Source organism: Vulpes lagopus, chromosome 5, assembly GCF_018345385.1.
Source record: "Vulpes lagopus strain Blue_001 chromosome 5, ASM1834538v1, whole genome shotgun sequence".
Taxonomy (NCBI): Eukaryota; Metazoa; Chordata; class Mammalia; order Carnivora; family Canidae; genus Vulpes; species Vulpes lagopus.
In genome coordinates, this window is record NC_054828.1 from 97517632 (window position 1) to 97544219 (window position 26588).

General features: G+C 40.3%; 1 protein-coding gene across 2 annotated transcripts in view; it reads right to left on the reverse strand.

The window, feature by feature from the left end:
* Positions 1-26588, reverse strand: part of MERTK (MER proto-oncogene, tyrosine kinase) — a 113195-nt gene that overhangs the window by 44620 nt on the left and 41987 nt on the right. For both annotated transcript variants that reach the window (XM_041754787.1, XM_041754788.1), the window contains exons 4-6: positions 25679-25852; positions 7774-7860; positions 4163-4278 (exon numbers count right to left, since the gene is read on the reverse strand). In XM_041754787.1, coding sequence (XP_041610721.1) covers positions 4163-4278; positions 7774-7860; positions 25679-25852 — 377 coding nt within the window. The remainder of the gene's footprint in view (positions 1-4162; positions 4279-7773; positions 7861-25678; positions 25853-26588) is intronic.

The following is a 26588-nucleotide window of genomic DNA, read 5'->3' on the forward strand; positions in this document are numbered from 1 at the left end:
GGAGAAACAAAGAGTTACGTGCTTATCTTGGTGGTGGCTATTGGCAGAACTGACTTTTTGTTTCTTCACTTCAGAGTATGTACCTACTTCCTGGTGACCAACCTCTGAAACTAAGGTGGAGGAAACCTTTGGCTCTCCACCCCTGCCCTGTTTCCGGAGCAATATGTGGAGCATTTCCAGGCACAGGAACACTCTGAGAACACACTGCTGAAAGAAGACAGGGTTTCTATAACAGTACTTCTCTGTTGGTCCTGAGGGAAAAAAGGGCATGAAATAGCAAGAAGTACTTGGGAGAGTTAAAAATAGAAATGGAGTATGCAGCCCAAAAATGGGTGAAGAAAGGAACTAACATCAGGACCAAGGGGAAGTGAGAGGGTGTGTCCTGTTAGTGCGTGGATCTGAATCTTGTCCAAGACATTCATTTGTTACCAAGTCAGAGTTTAAAACTGTAGTGGACTGGGGATATGTGCCACAAAACTGTGCTTGGTTCCTTCAGAAGTGGGAATACATTGTTAATCTGCAAAATATAAAAATGTAACTTCTAGAACTACTCCTGACTAACCCTGCTAGGACTGGTCAGAGAAAACAGGGTAGCCAGTTATATTTGAATTTCAGATAAACAATAAATAATTACATGTACAGGTATGTCACAAAATTACTCCTATAATTTAACTTGTAAAATAACTATATTTTTATGGGTGAAGGAAGGCTGAGCTAGCTAGTGGGACAGAGACAGAATAATCATGTCTGGCACCACAGGATCCAAGGTGGACAAGGAAGGCCTGCAATTTGGCAGTCACTGGATGATTTTTCACTCAGCCCAAAGCTAAGGGGAAAAGAGAGAAAGCAGGTGATGCTTCTGTGAAATCTTCTACCGTCAGGAATGATCTGATATTTTCAGACCTTCCTACCATCCTGCTCTACCTCATCTCCACCCTGAGACCTACTCTCTCAATGTGGGGATAGTACTCATCCTCACAGTCTCCCTGAAGACAACAATACTTAGGTGGGCAGGAGCCTCTTGTTTTCTTGGACTCTTTATACAGCTCAGCAGCAGTTTTAAAAAGGGCTGGCTCATGCTTCAATTATATCTATCTATCCATCCATCCATCCATCCATCCACCTATCTACCTACCTACCTATCTATCAATAAGCCCTGGTTGCTCCTAACAACAGAGTCCTGGAATACATGGAGGTAAACCTGATGAGATTGAAAGGAGAAACAGACAATTCAAAAACTATAGTTGAGACCTTAATTTCCCACTTTCAATAACAGATAAAACCACTTAGCAGAAGATCAACAAGGAAACAAGAAGTGAGCAAGACTCTAAACTAACTAAATCTATCAGACATATAAAATATTCTACCCTAACCACAGCTGAATATACCTTCCCCTCAAGTCATATGAAACATTCTCCAGGGCAGAACAAATGCTAGCCCATAAAACAAGCCGTAGTAAATTTAAAAGGATGAAAATCATATTAAGTATATCCTCCAAACACTATAGAACACTAGAAATAAGCAAAGGAAGAAAACTTGAGAGATTTACATATGTAAAAAATTAAACAACATATTCCTGAATAACCAATAGGGGAAAACAAATCACAAGGAAAAGAACAAAAAAATTTTAGATGAATGAGGAAAAAGCCCCCAAATATCAAAACCTATGTGATGTAGCTAATACACTGCTTAGAAGGCAATGTATAGTATAAATGCTTATATTAAAGAAGAAACTTCCTTTTTTTAAAAAAGATTTATTTATTTATTTATGATAGAGAGAGACAGAAAGAGAGAAATAGAGGCAGAGACACAGGAGGAAGGAGAAGCAGACTCCATGCTGGGAGCCTGACATGGGACTCGATCCCGGGACTCCAGGATTGCTCCCTGGGCCAAAGGCAGGTGCTAAACCACTGAGCCACCCTTGGATCCCCTAAAGAAGAAATTTCAAATGAATTACCCAGACTTCTACCTTATGATACTAAAAAAATAAATAAATAAAAAGCAAACTAAGCCAAAGCAAACAGAAGAAAGGAAGGGAAGACTGAAATTATTAAAATCTGGAATGAAAGTGGGGACATCACTACTAACTTCAAAGAAAAAAAAAGCTTATAATGGAATAATATAAGCAATTGTATACCAACAAATTAGGTAACCCGAAGGAAATGGACACATTCCTAGAAATAAACTAAAAAAACTGACTCAAGAAGACATTAAAAATCTAAGTAGAGCTGTACCAAGTAAAAAGATTAAGGTAGTATTCAAAAAACTCCACAGGGACACCTGGGTAGCTCAGTGGTTGAGGGTCTGCCTTCAGCTCAGGGCATGATCCCAGGGTCTGGGATTGAGTCTCACTTTGGACTCCCTGCGAGGAGGCTGCTTTTCCCTCTGCTTATGTCTCTGTCTCTCTCTCTCTGTGTCTCTTGTGAATGGATAAATAAAATCTTAAAACAACAACAACAACAAAAACTCTCCACAAGGAAAAGCTTGGGACCTGATAGCTTCACTGGTGATTTCTACCAAATATTTAAAGAATTAACATCAATCTTCCACAAACTCTTCCAAGAAATAGAAGAGAAGGGAAGACCTCCCAACTGATTCTATAAGGCCAGGATCATCCTGATACCAAAACCAGAAACAGCTAACACAAGAAAACTATAGCCCAATAGCTTTTATGAATATAGACACAATTAGACAATGGTGATTGCTACACACCTCTGTGGATATACCAATAAACATTACACACTTTGTTTTTTTAAAGTTTACTTAAGTAATCTCTACCCAAATGTGGGGCTCACACTTACGACCCTGAGATCAAGAGTCGCATGCTCTTCTGACTGAGCCAGTCAGGCACCCCAACATTATACAGTTTAAATGGGTAAGTATTATGGTCTATGAAATATATCTCAAAAAAAGCTGCCAAAAAAAATGATATCCCTGGTAAGGACTTTGTTAGACTTACCAGTCCTTGAGAGGTTTACAAATAAAGTTGGGCAAGAATTAAGTAAAGTTAGAGTTGGTGGGGTGAGGGTGGAGGCTATTTGGGGAATAAAATAGAACGTTTTCATTTTTCAGGGAAGGAACAGCTGTTAGACAAGAGTGGGAGGCAATAAAAACAGAGAAGCTCATTCCATTTGCTATTAAAAACATCTGGTTGTCAACATATAAAATTCTTTAGAAGTCACTGCTTCAAGTTGAGCTGGCATGAGTGGCCTGTGTCAGGTTAATATGTTTTCAGCTAGTAAGACCAGACATATATGAAACTAAGAACAATTTCTGACCCTACTGTATGACAACATACAAGGCAGACTGCGTTCATGTTTTCAGTGGATAATCTACACATGTTCAACTGTTCCCATAAGCAATGTCTTTTCTGAGACATGGAAGAGCAGATGGTTCTGAGCATTGCTTTTGGCATCAGAGCATTTTGAGTTTGAATTCTGGTTTTACCACTCAAGGACTCTGTGAGCGCTCTGAGTTGGTGTCGGTTTTCAGTAAGATGATGTCAGCAAAGTCCCTGGCCATTGTGAGCACTCAGTAAATGGTACTGTTACTGCTACCCTTTCTATTTTAATGAAATTAACACTCAAAGCAGAGCCTACATCACAGCAAGGTACCATTTTAGGATGGCTAGCCTATATTTCTTATAGCATAATGTCATACCAGTTTTAGATAGTGGTTAAAAAGGGGAAAGACTTTGCAAGCCTATAATGCCCAGGTTGTCCTGGGATCCATGGGCCAAGGTGCTATGTTCGACAGCAAAAATGACCTACCTCATGCTTGCCTGGGCTTCATGGCCTCCAGCCCAGGAGAAGCCAGGTTGAGGAATACTTGGTTTTCCTGAACTCCTGATCACAAGCTAGTCCTAATTTAGGGATGTGTTTTTATACCTTAAAAATTAATTCTCTCTTGTCTCATGATGTTCTATCCTAGAAACCTGTTTCCCTTCTGGTTGGACCCTGGACCATGAGCAAAAAGGAAGCAGCATCCCAGGGCAAACACCGTAAAATGGGGTATGCATGGTGGACACTCAGTGGAGAGAAGTCAGTGGACTTCTAAACAGAGGTGTGGAAAGCCTTGGCACGCATCCTCAGGAGGACCTGAAAAACCAGGTAGGACCTCAGAGCACCAGACAGCCACTTCTCTCTTCATCCTGGAGGTTTACCTGAATGCTGCAACTCCTTAACGGGGAGTATCCATCAAAACCCGGGACCCAGGAGATCAGCACACTGTGTGCCGTGCTGTTGTAGACACTGACTTCAGTTGGTGGGGAGGGAATTACTATATAAAAACAAAGACACACATACAAACACAGTTATAAACTACAGGTGGCCACAGCTACCGAACACACACAGTATCAAACCTGTTTCCATTTCTTAAGATTAGGAAAATTCAACTCAAGTTTTAAAAAGAAGCCACATTGTCTGAGATTAATCATATTAGCTTATAGATAGGTTTTCCGGTGATAGGATGGTTGTGTCTGGACCAGAGGAGGGGAACACTGACCTGCTTTCCTGCCTACTGATGAAGTGAGACCTTAGAGGGAAAAGGATACAGAGACATCTATTTCCTTCACTGAGTTCGTGTTCACTACCCTACTGTATACAGGCATGTTGCCAGGTGCCAGGATTCTACATGGAGACAAAGAATCATGGCCCTACTCCTGTGCAACTCCTGGTTGAGGAGGGGAGCCCCCCATAACCTGAGGATGAGAGAGCCCGTGCTGAGAAGAGAGGGGTGCTATGGGAGCACGAGTGTGCATGTGTGGTAGATGTAGGGAAGTTTTCCAGGCCAAGGAAATGGGAGAGTCAGTTCAAGCCAAAGAACCAACTGCATCTGCTGGGAGGGTAGGCAGGTAATACCATACAGTGTGCAATGACCCTGGCCACATGTGGGACATGAACAGGTATTTTCACTAGAATCTAAGAAGGGTCTGAAGTTTGAGGATCTTGTTTTATGCTAAATTTAATTCTTTTATTTATTTATTTGATAGAGAAAGAGAGAGCACACAAGCAGCGGATAGTGGTAGGCAGAAGCAGAGGACAAAGCAGGGAGCCCAATGCGGGACTCGATCCCAGGACCCTGGGATCATGACCTGAGCTGAAGGCAGGTATTTAACTGACTGAGCCACCCAGGCACCCCCTAAATATAATTCTTAATTAATGGTCATCATCACATTTATAAGCAAAAATGATGACTACTGTTTTCGAATGCTTACTATGGGCCAGCACATTATGGATTTCGCTGTGCTTCATTATCACTAGAACCCTGTCAGAGGTAGTCTCACGATCCTCATTTATGGATGAGGATACTGAAAATCAGAGAAGTTAAAAACTTGCCAAAGATCACAGAGCTTATTAGCAGAACAGGAACTTGAACTCAGGTCTATGTGAGCTTGGAGTGTGTGTCCCTCAGTAGAACACTGGAGGCTGGTTACAGGAGGCAGCAAGCACATTGGTGTGAGCACCAGCTGGTGAGTCTGGTTCCTGTCTGGCCAGCCATGTGGCCAGGCCACATTAAATGCCTTTTCCAAACTTTTTCTTTTTCTCTTAGTGGGGATAGTAATAGCACTGCTCCATGGGGCTGGGTAAGATTGAGAAGGTATACATGCGGGAGGGTTAGGGAAGGGGTGCTGATGTGAAGCAATGACAGAGTGGGAAGAAGATCAGAGGAAGGAGAGCTGGGACCATGTGAAGTGTCCTGGGTACCATATTCAGGAGTTTCTGTTTACTAGAAGACAAACAGCTTGGTGAGTGGGGAAGAATCAGCATTTTCTTTGACTCACTTCCCTAAATAGATTATTTGTAGAACTGTCCTAAAATGCCTACCTTAAAGATCATAATTTGGCACATATATTACAGTTAATAAGAGATTGGAAGAAGGGAGTCTTGGTTGCTTTGACATAAATTTTTAAATAAATGAAAACCAAAAACATAAGTTTTAGAGGATTAAAAAAAAAAAAGCTAAGACTGTGTAAAGCATAAAATTTTAAAGTGTCTCTTGGTTTATAGATATTTAAATCTTAAGGTGTTTATACTTTATGAAAATGTCTTTATCAATTTATGCCTACTCATGAATTCCTGAAATTCCCAACATTTCTTTTGAAAATTGTAATAATGAGAATTATAATGAGGAAGGAAGTTATACAGTTCCTCCAGGAGTAAGTTTCAGCTTGCTCTTTTTTCTTTTTTTTTTTTCGAATAAACTTTTAGAAAATGCCCCCTCATCACCTTCATCTAGTTGATTTGCTGAAATGAAACAATGGCACTTTTGACTTATTTATTTATTTTTTAATAGTTGGCTCCATGCCCCGTGTGGAGCCCAGTGTGGGCCATGAACTCATGACCCATGAGATCAAGACCTGAGCTGAGATCAGGTTGGATACTTAATTGACTGGGCCACCTACACATCCCCATCAACATCTTTATAAAGTATAACTCTTTTATGATAAGAGTCCCCCACTGCATATTTCTTAACTTTTAACTCATTATTAAACACATCCTGCTTTTCCCTGGTGTTGTTTCCCCAAGATTAAGACCAAAAGGAATACAGACTCAATATTTGCTTCTCCGTATTTAAATTAAGAACAAATGGGGCGCCTGGGTGGCTCAGGTCATGATCCCAGGGTTCTGGGATCTAGCCCTGTGTTGGGCTCCCTGCTGAGCAGGGAGTCTGCTTCTGCTTCTCCCTCTGTCCACCCCCTGCCCCATCCCCCTCTTGCTATCTCTCTCACTCTTTCTCTTAAACAAACAAACAAACAAACAGAATCTTAAAAAAAGAAAGTAAATTAAAAACAAATACTAGGGCAGCCCCGATGATGCAGCAGTTTAGCGCTGCCTGCACCCTGGGGTGTGATCCTGGAGACCCAGGATCAAGTCCCACATCAGGCTTCCTGTATGGAGCCTGCTTCTCCCTCTGCCTGTCTCTCTGCCTCTCTCTCTCTCTCTCTCTCTGTCTCTATGAATAAATAAACAAAAAAAATCGATTAAAAAATAAAAACAAATACTAAAACATAAAATTTGCTTGAGTTTCTATGACAAAGGGTAAGAAAGATGATTTGAAAAGAAATAAAAGGACAGTATTTACTCTCAAGTTTCAGTTTTTTTTTTTTTTTTTTTTTAAGTTTCAGGTTTAAATAACTGATTCCATGGAAGGAGGAGGAGGAGGAGGAGGAGGCAGGCGACTGAATTGGAATGCCTCCACTAGCATGGGGACCTTCAAACACAAATCTTCCATTATGCTATATCCCAGCTCAGGCAATAAGATCAGGGGGGACGAGGCACAGGAGCTCTGGGCTCTCCCTCCCTTCTGCCCCTCTCAGGACAGCAGCTAGGGAAGACTCGCACCCCCATTCCTTTAATCGATGCCCTAAGTCACCCCCACCCCTGGGAGCTCTTCAAGGGGGTAACAGGAACTAGTTCAAGGTGGGAGAGGGAAAGGTGAAAACCGGGGCTAAGAAGATCAAGGGTAGACATCTTAGCCTATTCTCAGACTAAGCAGAACTAAACGAGCTAATGTTTATCAAAGACTTATGCACCAGGCACGGTTATGAGTGCTTTTACTTGTATTATCTCATTTAAACCTCAAAAGGAAGTAGATTCTGTAATTATCCCTATTTTGTACTGAAGCCAAGGAGGTTAAGTGACTTGTCGAAGGTCACAAAGGAAGTCAGTGGGGAAGACAGGGCTCAAGCCCAGGTACCTGGCTGCAGGGCTCATGCTGCATCCCCTGACCAGCTCCCAGGATGTGCTTGAGGGACTTGACTTTGATATTTACCTTTGATGTTGATCTGCACACCCTTGGACACGGTCAGCCCTTTGTCATTGTGGGCTTCACAGCTAAAGACTGCTGTCTCGGTCAGACCTGGAAAGGAAGGGACTCGTGAGACCAGCCACCGAGAAACAGGCTGCAGGGCACCAGACTCCTATGGTTGTCTTAACATTCTTTTACTTTTTGGTTCATTGCTTCAACCCATAAACGCAAAGTTAATATTTAAAGTGTGCTGGTGGTTGAAACAAACCTGGGATTAAACCTTAGCCACCAGGAGCAAGTCAACTGTGGGCCTCAGAGGCAGCTGTTTTTCTTTTAAATGCTTTATTTTTCCCAGATGGTGAGCTGTTAGATGACAAAGCAGTAATATTTAGACTTAAATTTTTGCAAGGAGGTATAGGAATCTCTGGCCCCAATATCAAGAAGAGTGCTTTTTGAAGCTCACCTGGATGATCCCCTACTGCTTAGCCACACAGTACATATGATACTGCACACTAATGACATTTCAGGACACCAGACATAGTGGGATAAAAGTCACAGTGCTTAACCATTTCAGATGGTCTGTTGTAATGAATCCCTTTTTAAATTTATTTTTTAATTTTTAAAAATTTTTAAGATTATTTATTCATGAGAGACACACACAGAGAAAGGCAGAGACATAGGCAGAGGGAGAAGCAAGTTCCCCTCAAGGAGCCTGATGTAGGACTTGATCCCGGGACCCTGGGATCACCACCTGAGCCAAAGGCAGATGCTCAACCACTGAGCCACCTGGGTGCCCCAAATACCTTTCTTAATAGTAAAAATTAGTCTGTTCATAAATAAGTATTACATAAACACAAGACATTATGATTACTTGAAGAGAAGATGGTAGTGTTGAATGAAAAAAAATTCTATAATATCAGAGGTTTGAAGACAACTTAGAAATTTTAAAAAGTAGTTGATTTATTAATTTTAAATAGAAAGATGAGGTAATCCAGATATTGGTTTCTAAGACTACTTGCCAATAAAAGGAAATGGAAGTCTGGAGAAATGGTTGATTCTCAGATTGGAGCAGGAAACATATAAGATGAGCCTGGAATAAAATTTAATACAAACGCCATGTAACACACAGACACACACACACACACACACACACACACACACACACACACACACAGTGATGGGGGGATGACAGAGAAACAGAAATCAACTAAAAGGACTCCTAATAGCCAAAGCTGGAACAATTTGATCAAGAAAATAAACAAAGTAGCATTGGATTGTAACCTGAAGTATAAAATAAATATTTACAAGTCTATATTGATACAAATAAATGATTAAATAATGGGGAAGAAAAGACAAATCTCTCATGTAGAAGAGTTCCAAATAATTTATGTGGATTCTCTGTCCTGAAGGAGGAGGACCATAACTCCCAACCCCTTAAGCATGGGCTGCACATAGTGACTTCCTTCCAAAAAAGGATAATACAAAAAGGAAATAAAAGCAAAACTTTATTTTTTTTAAACTTGAGAGTTGAGAAAATGATAAACAGTACCTTGGCCATATGACCAAGGTCAATACCACTAAGTTACGTTGACAGAATGTATCCTTGATATGGTGTAATGAAAGTGGCCCTCCCCCCTGGCAGTCTTCCTCACCAAAACATACACCCCAAGTTTATGCAGGAGAAAAATATCAGATAGTTCAGACTGTGGGACGTTCTACAAGAAACCTGACCAGTATTCCTCAAATCTGTCAAGACCATTAAAAACAAGTTAAATTTGAGAAATTGTTACAACCAAGAGGAGCCTAAAGAGACAAGACAACTAAATACTGGATGAAATCATAGAATACAAGGGTATTAGCTAAAAACTAAGGAGATCTGAGTCAATATAGACTTGAGTCAATAATAATGTATCAGTATTAGTTCATTAATTATAACAAATATATCACACTAATATAAGATGTTAATAATAGGAGAGCGTGGGAGTGGAGTTTATGGGAAAACTCTGTATTATCTCCATGACATCTAAAATCTAAAACTATTCTAAAATTTAAAAACAGATATTTTCTTTTTTTTCTTTTTTTTTTTTTTTTCAAAGCACAGCCATATATACCATCTAGTAGAATCTGGAAAGTTCTCTGTGTCTTGTGGCACAGAATTCACATCATGAACTGGAGAAAGAAAAAATTCTTGAAAATGTATCTCCATTTGCTTCTTGCCTGAAAACCTTACTTTGTTTTCTTCTATCCATTATCCATTTACTTGTATAAGAAAATTTCGACCTGATAATTTTAATATTCAAAGCTTGTCACTAACAGTAATTAAATATTTGAAAAAATAAGGAGGAACAAGCTGCTGGGGGCAGACCAGCCCTAGGTTGGGCCAAATGGCCAGAGAACCATGTCTGGGAGAAGTTCTAGGAAGAAATGTGAACCTGATCCCTTTTATGTTGGCACTTCTCTTGAGGTTTAGAAGTGCACAGAAATATCAGTGCCGGTGGACTTTTGCTCCTTTCCATCCAGATGGAAGTTAAGTTAGGCACCTGAGTTCTGCTAACTAGACACGGTCTCTCAAGAAAAAAAACAAAGCTATGTATCTCTGTCCTACAATTCTCTGGTGACTTTTTACTTCTCTAAAATAATGTTCTATCAAAATAAGACAGACACTTCAGGTATTTTAATTTTCTGAGGTAAGAAGTATTTCCCTCAGATTGGAAGAAAATCCTAAGTGGATGGCTTCGATTCTCTTGACAATTCCAAGAGCTAAGAAACTAAAATTTCAGGTAGGAGCCATGACTTTTCACATTTTTGGTCACTTCCTTTTGAGTGACAGATGAAACTGTTAATAGTTTGTGTGATGGTTTAAAAAATTTTTATTTCACTGAAGAGGAATATTTATGTCAAACTCATTAACCACATGTATAAAAGGACATCCTTTAATACCCTGCCTTCGGGGTCTTTGTATCTTCTGCTTATATTCCTCACAAATAACTTTGAAAAATATATGGAGCTCTCATACATTTTTGAGGTTTGCATCTTAAATGTTTTATAATTTAAACAGTTGCAAAGAAAGTAATTTCCGGTACTCTGACATTTTAAAGTAAAATTCCCTTAAAGGTACCTATGTAGCATACCCATTTAGGGATGGGAGACCCTAAATCACCCACAATGATTGTGGGTGAGAAACAATTTTCTCCCAGCAGCCAGAAGTTTCCATCATGATTTTCTATTTCTCCTGCAGAATTTTATCCAAATGGCACTAAGTATTTGGGTTTAGAAGTCATGATTAATCACCTTACAACACTTCTTGGCAATCAAAATACACATATGTGTTAAAATTGGGGAAAAATATCTTCTAGATTGATTATTCTCAAAACTATTAGGGTACAACTCATCAGGACAATATATAGAATTATTATTATTTTTTAAAGTAGGCTCTCCTGATGTGGGGCTTGAACATATGACCCTGAGATCAAGACCTAAGCTGAGATCAACAGTTGGATACTTAATTGACTGAGCCACTCAGGCACCCCAACCACATATATAATTCTTAAACATAAATAGAAGAATTTTACTGGAAGGGCAACTCCTTTGTTGAACAAAATTTGGAATTTTCTATGTAGTGATCTGGAAATTTCTTAACCTGAGCCAATGCACTATAGCAGTCACTTTCCAAGTGAGATTTGGAAACTCCTGGGGATCTCAGAGGCCCTTTTAGGAGTCCTAATGATGAAAACTATTTTTGAAAAAAAAAAAAGAAAGAAAAGAAAACTATTTTTGTAATAATAATAATAATAATAATAATAATAATAACACTAACAATAATAAGATGTTATTTGTCCTTTCTACTTTCTTTCTTTCAGGAACATGTGATGGAATGTTCCAAAAGAATTTTCCAGAGGGGGCAGCCCCGGTGGCGTAGCGGTTTAGCGCTGCCTGCAGCCCGGGGCGTGATCCTGGAGAACCGGGATCGAGTCCCGCATCGGGCTCCCTGCATGGTGCCTGCTTCTCCCTCTGCCTGTGTCTCTGCCTCTCTCTCTCTAGCTGTGTCTCTGTGAATAAATAAATAAAAATCTTTAAAAAAAAAAAAAAGAATTTTCCAGAGGCTGTATGTTGTGTGATGATGTCATTAGCTCTATCAGTAAGAGAGGATGTGCTTGTATATTTTTATGCTTTGAAAGTTTTATTTTAGTTTCTGAATTAGAAACCAGAAACTACTACCACTAGGTAGAACTCACATAAACAAAACCTTTTTGGTTCTCAATAATTTCTAACATTGTAAAGGGATGTTGAGACCAAAGCATTTGAGAACTGATGCCCTATAGTGACTCCAGATAAGTCAGGGAGAGGTCTTTCTTCTTTTGCAAAGTGAGGGAGAGATGACTGGGAAGCTGCAGTTGGAAAAGAAGCACCGACATAGCATTTGGATTTCAGGAACTTTGTCAGGCCAGATTTTACAAAAGAAGCCAGACATCCCAGATGAGAATCAAGACCTCATCCCTCTAAACCACTGCTTGGTGCCCATGCTGCCGACTATTGTTTCACAGTCCAACCTGTGACACTTTGGTTTTCATACTTAAGAATCACTTTTAACCTTCTAGGTCATAAGCTCTCAAATAAGATGCCCATTTCACCAGGCTCCATGAATGTGCAAAACTTGGCTCATATTTAGAAAAATAGGCTTTGGCTCAGAAAATACAGTTGCTTTACAATTTGTATTTTTTATATAGTCGAGCTAAACATAGTTATTTGACTTCAGTGACTCTTGTCAAAACTCTTGGGAAACACTTGAGTACAGAATACAGATCACATTCCAAACTGGTCAGGAGGGGAAAAAAAACAAGAAGATGGATTCATTTCATAAACTCCTTTGACAAGCTATAGATCCCTAAGTAAGACAATTGGGGTCCACTGTTATTTAGAGCTGCAAGGTTTATCAACGCCCAAAGTGAAACCACGTATCAGGAACATGATGTTAAGGTTAAGTGGGAAGTTGCTTTTCCTTTTTGTGTTTCTTTTCAAAGTGCACACAAAGTCAGGAAAACAATCTCTAGCAAATTCTCTGGCACAAGAAATCCACATTAATACAGAATGGCCCAGAAGGAGCTAAATCACGTATTACAGCAGTTCTTCCTGGGCACTGAGGTGGTTATTGCCCACAGGCCAAACAGATGCCAGCAGCAAGAAGTTTTCAAATCAAAGTTAAATTTCTCAAAAAGTAGGTGGGCCAGAACTTTTGAAGGCAAAATACAATTTTCTTTGATTAATGTACTCAGTTATATATACTTCCACTGTCTAATGGCACTAGCTTCCCAGCTAAAGACTCATGCGCAAGCCTGGGTTGAATACAGCATGTGGTGGGAAAGACTGTTTCCTCTCACTTTCCTCTTCTCTGTCTGGATGAATAATAACCAGACTGGAATAGACCTTGAAGTTTTATAGCCTGGGCCCTTGTGGCTTTCCAGGGGAAAAAAAATCATCCACCCCCTTAGGTCCCCACCCTACTACCCACTCTCTGCTCTAGCACCTAAGCCTCCAGTCTTTCTGAGCCATGTCCTCTTCCAGTGGGCCACCCCCTTTAACTCTGTGACATCTCACCTAACTCACATCATGATGGTTCATGCCCCTCTTGCTTGGTCTGCTGGTTTAAAAAAAGACAGCCTCTGACACAAGGTCTGAAAGATATTTTAAAGAACATTCAGTAACAGGATGTTCCCTTGAGGGAAAAACAGTCAGAATTGCTAAGAAAGCAACTTCTAAGAGCACCAGTTGGGCCAATTCTTTGAGTTCTGGATAAGCAACCCTTTCTTTTCTTTTTCTCTTTTTCCTAGAGCAAAATAGGCAAAGCAATGGAAACACAACCTGCATAATGGAAGTTGCTTATTAACTTGGAGCACACTATTTGCCCTGAATTCATTCATTCAACACATATTTACTGAGTACTTACTAGGTGTCAGGTATTTTCCTAGGCACTTGGGGTATATCCATAAAGAAAAGAGATCCTTGCCCTTACAGAGCTCGAATTCTCAGAGGGAAGTAGGTAGGAAATAATAACCTATACAAATAAGTAAGCTTCATACTCTATTAGAAGGTGATTAGGGCTATGGAAAAACAGAAAAGGATCAGAGGGCCAAGGGTGGGTGGGGAAGTGGGCTGTGATTTTAAATATTCAGGTCAGAGGTGGCTTAGGGAAATGTCCTCAGAGGAATGACTCTGAGTAAGGGAATGGGCTAAATGCCGGGGTGGGGTGTGGGGGTAGAGGTTGTTCTGGGCAAAGGGAACAGGCCTTTGCTTTGTCTTCTATGTGGGATGGGAAACCTGGAGCATTGAGCAGAAGATCAACATGATCTAACTTGTGTTTTATCAGGATCATTGCAGGGGCCACATAAAGACTAAACCTTAAATAAGTAGATCCCTTACTAGTTCCAAATTTTTTCCTAATCTGAAAATGGGCATTAAAAATGCCTAACTACATCACAGCTTGCTATGAAGTTCAAGATCAATCTTTACAGAAAGCATTGTGAAAATTATAAACTGACTTGTATCAATTCTAGTCATTGTTAGTGTTGTTATTACAATGAATATTATTAATTCTATCCAACTAACTAAAACATAAAGCTAGCTTAGCTATTTTCTAGGTGTGGATTTAAAAATAAAATGAGTATTTTTAAAAAATAAAAACCAGGGGCGTCGGAGTGGCTCAGTCGGTTAAGGGTCTGACTCTTAATTTTGGCTCAGGTCATGATCTCAGGGTTGTGGGACTGTTGGACTCTGCTCAGCGTGAAGCCTGTTTGAAATTCTCTTTCTCTCTCTTCCTCTGCTCTTACCCCTGCTTGCATGCCTGTGCATGTGCGTGCACACATATTTGCACTCTCTCAAGTAAGTAAATAAGGGCAGCCCTGGTGGCTCGGTGGTTTAGCGCCACCTTCGTCCCAGGGCATGATCCTGGAGACCCGGGATCAAGTCCCATGTCAGGCTCCCTGCATGCAGCCTGCTTCTCCCTCTGCCTGTGTCTCGGCCTCTCTCTCTTTCTCTGTGTCTCTCATGAATAAATAAATAAAATCTTTAAAAACATTTTTAAAAAGTAAGGAAATAAAGTCTTGAATAAAAACTAGAAAGATCAACATAAGCCCACCACTCTTGATAGAAAGGCAGCTCAAAACTGACAATGAGATAGTAACTACTGCATATAAAAACATAAAAATTTTGTAATAAGTAACATTTGAATTATTCCTATAGGTTGCTCCTGTACTAAGGGCCTTCCACTCATTATTTCACTGAATCCTCATAAATGTTCTATGAGGTACATGCTGTTATTATCCCTATTTTCTACTAGGTAGTTGAGTAACTTGCCTAGGGACACACAACAATGAAGTAGTATTAGTGTGCATGTCATAACTAGGGATCTCAACCACTAAACTACCACCATTAAATACCATATAGCAAAATCTTTTGCAGTTTGGATCTTTATTTTGGAATTTGGTTTTGCTCAAGACAAAGCACTTTTTAAAAACAAAACTTTGGGGACATCTGAGTGGCTCAGCGGTTGAGTGTCTGCCTTTGGCTCAGGGCATGATTCCAGGGCCCTAGGATCAAGTACCATATCAGGTTCCCTGTGAGGAGCCTGGTTCTCCCTCTTCCTATGTCTCTGCCTCTTTCATGAATATATAAATAAAATATTTTTAAAAATAAAAATAAAAACAAGACTTTGTGTGGCACAGGGTAGCTCAGTCGGTTGAGCCTCCAACACTTGATTTCGACGTGGGTTGTGATCTCAGGGTGGTGGGATCAGGCTCTGTATTGGGCTTTGGGCTCAGTGTAGCATCTGCTTGTCCCTCTCTCTCTCTCCCTCTGCTCCTCTCTTTGCTCATGTACACACTCTCTCTCAAATAAATAAGTAAAATCTTTTAAAAAATAAATAAAAACAAAATTTTGTTTTCGAATAATTTTTAATTTATAAGAAATTGCAAATAGTACAGAGTTCTTGTCACCCTTCACCAGCTTCCTTTAATGATAAGATCTTACATAATCATAGTACAATGACCAAAACTATGAACATGACATTAGTACAATACTATTTAAACTCAAGTATAGACCATATTCAGATTTTACCAATTTTTGTTCTGTTTAATTTTGGGGTGTGTGTGTGGGGAGGGTGGTATACAGCTCTATGAAATTTTATTACAAGTACAGATTTATACTACTTCAGCACCAAACAAACAAAAAAAAAAACCCCAAACTCCCTCGTGTTTTAGAAACATCCTATCCAAGCTAATCCCTGATTAATCATTATAACTTTGTCATTAAAAAAAAAATAACTTTGTCATTTTGAGGATGTCATATAAATGGAATCATACCGCATATAACCTTTGGATTGGCTTTGTTGACTCAGAATGATGCCCTTTAGACAAAGTACTTCTAGCTCATGTCTCTTAAAGACAGAGGGAAAAAAACCCAACTGGTATCAAGAAGAAAAAAAGCATATGGCCTTCCTGTTCACAAATGTGCTTGCTCAAAGCAAGCATCAACAATCAGGACCTTTTAAACCACGTCCCTACTTAGCACTCTCTTGGTAGAGGGATTAGAAAAGTTTACTTCGGAATGCCTAGGTAGCTTAGTGGTTGAGCTGAGCCTTTAGCTCAGGGCGTGATCCCGGGGTCCGGGGAATCAAGTCCTGTATCGGGCTCCCTGCGAGAGGAGCCTGCTTCTCCCTCCCTCTGCTTATATCTCTGTCTGTCTCTCTGTGTCTCTCATGAATAAATAAATAAAATCTTAAAAAAAAAAGAAGAAAAGTTTACTTCAGGGTTAATTTCAAGACAGAATGGCCCCTCCTTGCAAATACGCACAGTTTTACATCAGCATGTGAAGCACAGACCCTGTCCCTGGCATTTCTGGTCAGAATGGCACCTAGTTCCTCAAACATGAACTTTTAAGATGGGCTCAGGTTATCACTAAACATCCTCAAAATGAAACACAGATGTAAATAAGAATGATGTTTTATGGTTGTTTTATAATGTTACAGAATTCAGGTGCTTTGGAATAGTCCACAGATAGCTGACTTGATCTAACTTGGTGTGTCCAGCACCAGCCCTGTGTCAGAAACCTACACTGTTGGCCCTTCCTCCATGGACTTCCTTAAGCCCTCTGTCTACAGAATGGGTGTAAGAAAAATGCTGTATTAATTTCACAGAACTGGTTAGAAATACAAATAAGAAGAGATGAGAAGAAGTTTACATCCAAAAGCAATTATGAAAATACAAGTTACTTCATTGTCACTATGTTCCTTTGTACCAGTGAAAGGATCTCTGACTCTGTGTCTGTTTATAATTCGTTTGTTCATTAGTTCATTCATTCATTCACACAGTTCTCATGTACCAGGCATTGTCCTGGGTGATAGGGCTAAGGTAATTAATAACTAATATGTAATAATCACACTGATCAATAATTCAGGGTGGGGAGTCAGTAGATGGTTGTGCTTCCATGTGGTGGGGAAGTACAAGCATTATGGAAGAGGCACTGCGGATACATAGACAAGGAAGGGGTGTCCAGAAAGGTTTTTAGAAAAGAAATACGTAGAGGTACAAAGATGTCCACATGAGTAACAATACCAACCAAAATAAAACAACCTACATGCTCATCAGCAAGGGAGTGGTTAAATAAATTACAGTTCACTCATGCAATGAGGCAATTATCATAAATAGTCAGACGCCCACGAGTACCTATATGGAAAGATCTACATGTCTTGGCCATCTATGTGTATATTATGTACATATGAGTATATTTAAAGGAGAAGGGCCTAGAAGAAAGTGAACCAGTGGCAGGGTAAGTGGCCTTCTCCCCTGAGTGAAAATCCTAGGGAACTAAAGGAAGGGGCCTCTCTGGGATCTGGACGACTTCTGAAAACTGGAGGCCGAGTGTGGGAGCAGGACCAGGACCAGGACAAGGAGAATCAGCACTTTCCAAACTTGGTGGAGAACTAGGTGCATGACCCCAGTGCTGGGCTCACCAGGGGCCTAGTGACGTAGCATCCCTTCAACCCCATCTTTCCCTGGAAGACGGGAAAAGCTCGACCCCCCCTGAACTCACAGCTTGGGGACTGAGCACTTTCTTGGGCTATCTTTGTGTCTCACGTGTTTCTTGTATATTAAAGAAAGTGGTTTTAAATGATGAAAAAAAAATTTTTTTTTTGCATATCAGAAATGCTTTTTTATTTTTATCTGAAAACAACTTAAATTTTTAGACAAATGATTTTAGTACATAAATTTGATTTGTTTTTATACAGAATATAAAGCTTTCCCTCATTGATCTTCCACGTGAAGGGTATTACAAACCTGAAGGGAGATACTTTCTGCACACAAGTATGTATCTTACACATAGGGTACTGGAAACCAATGGTGTAGTGCTTCTACACATAAATTAGGTCAAGTGACATCACATATTAAAAAGGAGCATTGTGTGTGACAACTACGTAGGGAGTGAATGTGTGGAGATTCAAGGACGTTTGCCCATTTTGCTTTGGTATGTTGTTATGGTTTGAATGTTTTACAATGAAAATGTGTTCACATATTATTTTTATTATAACAAAAAGTCTGAAATTGGGGCCCCTGGGTAGCTCAAGCAGTTAAGCGTCTGATGATTTTGGCTCAGGTCATGATTTCAAGGTCATGAGATGGAGCCCGCATCTGGCTCCGTATTCAGTGTGGAATCTACTTGAGAGTCTCTCTTTCCCTCTTCCTCTGCACCCCCACCCTTGGCCTGCACGTGCTTGCATGCTCTCTCTCTTTCAAATAGTAAACACATAAATGAACAAAATAGAGCAGCTATAAACTGCTCTATTTCTATTTTACTTCTATCTTCTCCTACCAAAGGAAAAAAAATCTTCAAATTAAAAAAGGTAAAATAAAAATTGTAATGAACTTGCAACCCCAAATAGGTTATGGTTGTGATACTATATAATCATTTAGAAATAAATCAGGTCTCCAATCTGAGACAAATTATACTTAGCCTTGGGTATGAAAAGAATTAGCAGATCTTTTCTTTCTTTTTTTTTTTTTTTTAAGATTTTATTTATTTATTCATGAGAGACACAGAGAGAGAGAGAGGCAGAGACACAGGCATTTGGAGAAGCAGGCTCCATGCAGGGATCCTGATGCGGGACTCGATCCCAGGACTCCAGGATCACGCCCTGGCCCTAAGGCAAGCACTGAACTGCTGAGCCACCCAGGGATCCCCGAATTTGCAGATCTTATCACAGAAACACACTTCTACCTTCTAAGAAAACATGCAATAGAGGAATAGTTCTAGATGAACAAAGATTGACAGATTTTTGTCCCTATTTTCCTAAAGAAAAATGGCACTGATCCTGGTAGTACAGAATCATTGAGAGAGAAATCCACCATAAAACTTCAGAGAGGGCTATCAAACTCGTGCCTGTAAGAATGCAGGAAATTGTCACATCTGGTTTTTTGGCTCACCTACAAGTCTGGTCTGATTTCAAAATGAATTCCAAGCTGATTTCCAGACTTTCTGTAATAGCTACTTGCCTGATATGGTGATAACATCTCAGAAGAAAGAGAAGTAAATAGGAGGAAAATAAAACCAAGCATATTTACTAGTGGTTGAACAACAGCCAAGAAAGTTGATTTAATGAACTGATGTCAACTCAGAGTCTGCCTTTATCAACATGCCACTGGACTCTGCCCTCAGAGTGGAATCCAGATTTTTATCAACAACTTGGACGAGACACAAAAGGCAGCTGGCATAAAGCAGGGGGCGGGGGTGATTTGTTAACCGAAGGAAAAGACTGAGGTCCCAGATGGCCCCAGTGGACTGGGACAATTGTTTAAATTTTTATAAGGATAAATGGTAGGCTGAACTTCCAAAAATAATTAAATATACAAGAAACAGGAGAAGAACTCTGATTTTGCAGTAATTGAGAAGAAAAAAGACCGAAGGATTTCAGTTAAGTTCAATCTCAACATTAATCAATACATTAACCTTCATCAAAAAAAGTAATGCAAACTGCATTACCAGAAATATTGTGTATGGGACGCCTGGGTGGCTCAGCGGTTTGGCGCCTGCCTTTGGCCCAGGGCGCAATCCTGGAGACCCGGGATCGAATCCCACGTCGGTGCATGGAGCCTGCTTCTCCCTCTGCCTGTGTCTCTGCCTCTCTCTCTCTCTCTGTGTGTGTGACTATCATAAATAACTAAAAAAAAAAAAAAAAAGAAAAAAAGAAATATTGTGTACAAAACACTATTTTGCAGCTTCCACTGAACTTTATGCATGTCTTTTCAAAATAACATCAATGCTACTAAACTCTTTCAGAAAATAGAGGAGGTAGGTATACTTCCTAACTAGTTTTATGAGATTAACAATACCCTGATACCAAAAACTGACATCCCAAAAACAAAATTATAGACCATTGCCTTCATGAGCATTGTTGTACAATAAAGAATTTAGTTTTTGTCCCTTATAATTTCCTGGGTGACAGGGGTAGCTTTGTTAGGTTTATGACGTGACTCACAATGGGCTCCTAGAAAACCTCAGGATGAAGACTGGTCATCAGAATGACCAGCCATGTGATGAGAGGGGTTGAGGGGGTCTGGAGACTGTGTTCAATCACACGGTCAATGATTTAATCAATTATGCCTATGCAAGGAAACATCAATAAAAAGTCTGCACCCCAAAGCTCAGTGGAATGTCCTTTTCCTGGATGTGCCAAGAGGGTGACACACCCTAATTCAAAGAGGAAAGGGCAGGGAAGCTCTGCATGCAGGATCCTCCCAGACATCACCCTAGCTATACCCTTTGTAATAAAACTGTAATCGTTAAGCATAGCACTCTCCTGAGTTCTGTGAATTGGTCTAGCAAATTATCAAACTGGAGGGGTTCATGGGAAGCTCCAAATTTATAGCTAGTCAGTAAGAAGTGCAGGTGGCCTGGGGAGCCCCCAGGCTTTTGAGGCTTGTGGTTGGCATCTGAAGTGAGCCTTGTGGCAGACTTGGGCAGTTTACTTATCAGAACTGAATTTCAGTATACCCGGTTGGTGTTACTCTAGTCTGGCAGTGAAACAGAATAAAGGTAAATGCAAAAATCCTTAATTAAGTATTAGCAAATTGAATCCACCACAATACATCATGACCAAGTAGAGTTTATACCAAGAATGCAACACTGGTTTAACATTTAAAAAATCAAATCAAAGTAATTTGCCATATTAGGAGAATAATGAAGAAAAACTATATAATTATATGATAAAAAGAATAAAATTTTTGGCAAACTGAGAATACAAGGAAACTTCTTTAACCTAATGAAGGGCACTGACCAAAACCTAGTTTATGTCATAGTTGGTGACTAGGACAGAGACATCAACTCTCCCCACTTTTATTCAGCATTGTGCTAGAGTCTTGGCCAGTAAAATAAGGAAAGGGACAGAAATAAAAAGATAAGAGCTGGACAAGTAGAAGTAAAACTGTCTTGATTTGCAGGTGACACTGTCTACAGAAAAAAATCTAAGGAATCTACAAAGCAACAACAAAAAAACTCTCTTAGAACTAAGACATTAACAAGGTTGTTGGATATAAGATCAACATACAAAAATTCATTTATTTCCTATATACTAATAGTAAACAATTGGGAAATGAATTCCAATGTGCTACTTACCAGCATCAACAACATAAAATATAAAAAAATAACTTTAATAAGTGACATATAAGACCTCTACATCAAGAACTATAAAAAAATTGCTGAGAGAAATTAATGAAGACCTAAGTAAATGGACAGAGTATATTCTTGGATTGGAAATCTCAATATTATTAAGATGTGATCTCCCCCTAAATTGACCTATAAATTTAATACAATTGTAAACAAAATCACAAAAGACTCTTTGCAAAAGTTGTTAAGCTGATTCTAAGATTTTTATGAGAATAGGCAAAAGACTCAAAGTGCTACTTCAATGAAGAGGATATAGGATTGGTCTATAAGCACAAGAAAAAATTGCTAACATCTTTTCTTTTTTTTAAAGATTTTTTCATTTTAAAAAAATAAAAAAAATAAAATAAAAAGATTTTTTCATTTATTTGAGAGAGAGAGACAGCACAACAGCGGGGAAGGGCAGAAGGAGAAGGAGAAGCAGACTCTCTAGAGACAGCACAACAGTGGGGAAGGGCAGAGGAGAGGAGAAGCAGACTCTCTGCTGAACAGGGAATCCAACAAGGGGCTCAATCCCAAAACCCTGAAATTATGACCTGAGCCAAAGTTAGACACTTGACTGACTGAGCCACCCAGGTACCCCACTAAAACCTTTTCTAAATCTAAATTAATTAGACATTAGAGGACTGAAATGTAAATTTAAAATTTACCATTGCACATCCACTAGAATGTCTAAAATGAAAAAAAGCTAACCATATCAAATGTTGGCAAGGACATGGATAGAGCAACTGGAACACTCATCCAGTGTTGCCAGGAATATAACTTGGTACAACTTTAGAACACAGTTTGGTGGTTTCCTTAAAAGTTAAACATATGCCTAGTATATGATCCCATAGTTCTTCTCCCAGGTATTATCCAGGACAAAATAAAATTATATGGCTCCCAAAAGACTTACACACAAGTATCTGTAAGTCATTTATTATAACCAACAGTCATAACCATCCCAAATGTTCACCACACAAAAGAACAAAATGTAGCATATCAACACCATACAGCCCTGTTGATAATAACAACATACTACTCATACATCAACGTGGATGAATCCCAAAAACATCATATTGAGGGAAAGAAACCTGACACAAAAGAATATACACTTTATGATTCCACTCATTTAACATTAAAGAACTAGCACACTAATCTGTGATGACAGACATCAGAATACCACTGCCTATGAGAGATGGGGACTGATGGGAAGGGAGTATGAAGGTAATGGCAATGTTCCGCCATGACTGAAGTGTCTACATTGACATGCGTGTCTACATTTATCAAAACTCACTGAGTCATGCATTTAAGTTCTATGCACTTGCTGTATGTCCATTTTATCTCAATGAAAATAAAGTTTTCTTTACGAGACTCAGCCAACATCCTAGAAAGGGTGGGGTATATTTTTCAAATTGACTTTGTTTGGGTTTTTCAATTTATTTATTTATATTTAAAAAAATTTTTAATTTAAATTTTAGGTAGCTAACATACAGTGCAATATTGGTAGAATTCAGTGATTCATCCCTTACATACAAAGCCCAGTGCTCATCATAACAAGTTAGTACCCTCTCTAATGCCCACCACCTATCTAACCCATTCCCTACCCACCTCCTTTCATTAATCCTGAATTTGTTCTCTATCATTAAGGGTCTCTTATGGCTTGTTTCCCTTTCTCCTTTTTTCCTCTTCCTTATGGTCCCATATGTTCATCTGTTTTCTTTCTTAAATTCTACATATGAGTGAGATCAAATGGTATTTGTCTTTCTCTGACTTATTTCACTTAGTGTAATACACACCAGCTCCATTCATGTCATTCGATGGCTGAGTAATATTCCATTGTGTATACAACATCTTCTTTATCCATTCATCAGTTGATGGACATTTGGGCTCTCTCCATAGTTGATAATGCGAGAGAAGGTAATTGCAAATGACATATCTGATAAAGTGCTAGTATCCAAAATCTACAAAGAACTTATCAACCTCAACACCCAAAAAACAAATATCCCAGTTAAGAAATGGGCAGAAGACATGAAGAAATATTTTTCAAAAAAAGGCATCCAGATGGCACATGAAAAGATGTTAAACATCATTCATTCATCATCAAGGAAATAAAATCAAAACCATGATGAGATACCATCTCACACCTGTCAGGATGGCTAAAATTAACAACACAAGAAACAACAGGTGTTGGCGAGGATGCAGAGAAAGTGGAGCCCTCTTGCACTGTTGGTGGGAATGCAAACTGGTACAGCCACTCTGGAAAAAAGTATGGAGGTTCCTCAAATTGACTTTGAACTAAGAAGTAGCTTGATTATCAACTCTTTGGAGAAACTCAGAGCCAATTCAGATGGAAGCAGAGAAAAAACCATAGTATTCCTCGTGGTGTCAAGAGTTGGAAAAGTGATTCAGAGATAAATCCAAGGAGCTGGCATTTACTTGCTGCTCCATTCTCACCATGAATATTCATTGAGTGCTACTATGAATCAGACACTGCCTTGGGACAGACAAAGTCCTTGTCCTTGCTGAGTATAAAGTCTCTGAGAAGACAGACAAGGAAGCTAGACAAATAAATGGGGGGAGGATAGACTGTGACGGGTGCAGTGATGGAGTCCACAAGAACCCATGACTGGGGGTCAATAAAGAGGTGGGGAGGACCTAAAATAGTTGAATGACCAGGCAAGGTTTCCTGGAAGAATCTCAGTTGTATTATGGGACAAAGGGCAGGCGGAAGAATACTGTAGGCAGACAGAAGAAAGAATGCAAAGGTCCTGAGGCAGGAAGGAGGGCCACGTGTGTGAGGAAATGACAGACAATCCGGATGACCAGTGCTTAATAATTAGGGAGGAGAAGGTGAGGTGGGGTGGGGTGGGGTTGGAGAGTTGGACAGCGGCCAGAGCAAGCAGGGCCGATGGACAGGGGCAAGAATGACTCTGAATGACTGTCTATGACAATGGGGAGCCACCAAGGATGATGGATTCAAGTGAGGACAAGGGTGGAACCAGAGACCAGTTAGGGAGCTACTGCACTAGTGTTGGTAAGAGCTGGCAGTGATGTGGAGCAGGGTGCTGCAGCACGAATGGAGAAAAAAACAGACTGAGGACACATGGTAGAAGGAGGGACAGAACTTGCTGATGCATTTGACATGAGAAATGAGAAAGAGGAAGGATGGGCCAATGGTGATATTTGCTAAGATGGGGAATTCTGGGGCAAAACAAGTCTCGTGGGGGAGGTGGATCAAGAGTTTCATTTTAAGATGCCTATGTACCAGCAAGTGAAAATGCCAAGGAGACAGTTGGGGACATGAGCCTGAGGCTCAGAAGAAAGGGCTGGGCCAGAGATATAAAGCTCAAGACCACATCACACAGGCAGTATTGAAGCCAGGGACACAGAGAACTCTCCCGGGGGGGGCGGTGGGGGAGTGTCTCAGAGTGAAAAGAAGTGGGTCCAAGGATGAGGCTGTCAAGGGCAGAGGAGGAGCAGTGGAGTGGGAAGGAAGCCAGGAAGACTGTTTCCAGAAGTTCACCCCTGTGCTCACAGTACCTAGAACAGCCTCTGGCATACAGCACTCCCTCGCCACACATTAGGTTTATGGACAGCCTCCGGCATACAGCACTCCCTCGCCACACATTAGGTTTATGAATGCATGAAGAAAGGAAGGATTTAGGGGTTGGTACCTCTTCCAGATGTTGCCAAAAGCCGCCATGAGAGAAACCAAAGGGGAGCCCGTGGGCATTAGAAGCATGGGAAACAGCAAGGCCTTGATTCCAAGAGCACTGCCAGGGGAGTGCTGGGAACGAGGCCAGGGTGCTTCCATTCAGATGAGAATCTAGATGACTCCTCACTGTCAGTGTGTCCACAATCCCAAAATGACTCAATTGTCCCACAGCTCCCGTGACTGGTACAGTTCCTTGCTATAAAACCTCATATCAGTGGCTCCTGAAGCGCAAGACAGGCCAGGCCAGCCAAGCCCCGGCTGTGACAGGAGATGTGAGCAGGGCTCCCGCTGCCAGGGCTCAGGCATTCCCGCCACTCTGCTCACTTAACCACAGACACCCCAACCCTGGCTTGTGAACTCTCACTCCCGAGATTCCCACCACCTCCCTCTCTACGTCCCCTGTCTCTAACCTCAGTGACACTTGTGTCTCATTGTCTTCTACTGCACCAGCAGTGGTCACCACACATTTGAGCCCTTCCACTATTCAAGAGAAAACAATAAAGAAATCACACAACTCGGACTCACCAGGAACAGTTAGAACAGAGGGGGATCTTTCCGGCTGTTCATTCACTCGGCTGCTGTTCTGAACCCAGAAAATGTTGACGGGCTCAGGAGGGCCCACAGCCTGACAGGTGAGGTTGAAGGCTGTGTTTCTCGTGACATTCAGGCTCTCGGGCTGTCTAGTAAAGTGAGGAAGTCCTGTAAAGAAAGAGTTTGGTGAAAGAATGTCTTAGATCTGCAAGCAAAGGCAAAGCCCCAAGGGGAATGGAGACTGTTCTGGAACTTGGCAAGAGATTTCTTTATATACCACCTCAGGTCTGAAATGGCTGGTTTTCACCTTCTGAAAGTTGGCTAAGAAAGAAGAGAAGCTTATTTTATTCTACCCAACTAGAATAAAAGTATCCTGGCTTTCTAGGATACTTTCCCAAAGGGGTTGTAATGGTGATTCAGAACTGGTTTTACCAGAAAGGAGACCTGGTGGTGTTGAAATTAGGTGTTACTCAAACTCCTGGGACAGGCTGGCACGTTTTCAGTATTCCTTACCAAAATACACACCATAAAAACAAAGCCACGTAATAGGTCCGCCTATTTTTGAGGCTAATCTACTGGGTGTGGCACTTTAAGATGAGTGATAATGAATTGTAAAATCTGTACACTTGTGCAGGGCTGGATACTTTGCAAAGTGCCTTCTCCTGAGATCGATGTAGACACAGTTATGAAATTATATTCCTAAAATCTTCGATTGTCATTCAAAATTGAGGCCATAAGGGAACTTCAGAAGTATCTCAGAGAAAGACAGTCCATACTCATTTGGAGCATGTGCCAAAAAATTAACAGGTCAAGCTAACTGTCCTCAGGGATTTAAACTGTATTCTTTCGGGGTTGAGAACTCACAGATCTGGTCCCAGAAGGAATGATGCGGGTGTGGCAAAAT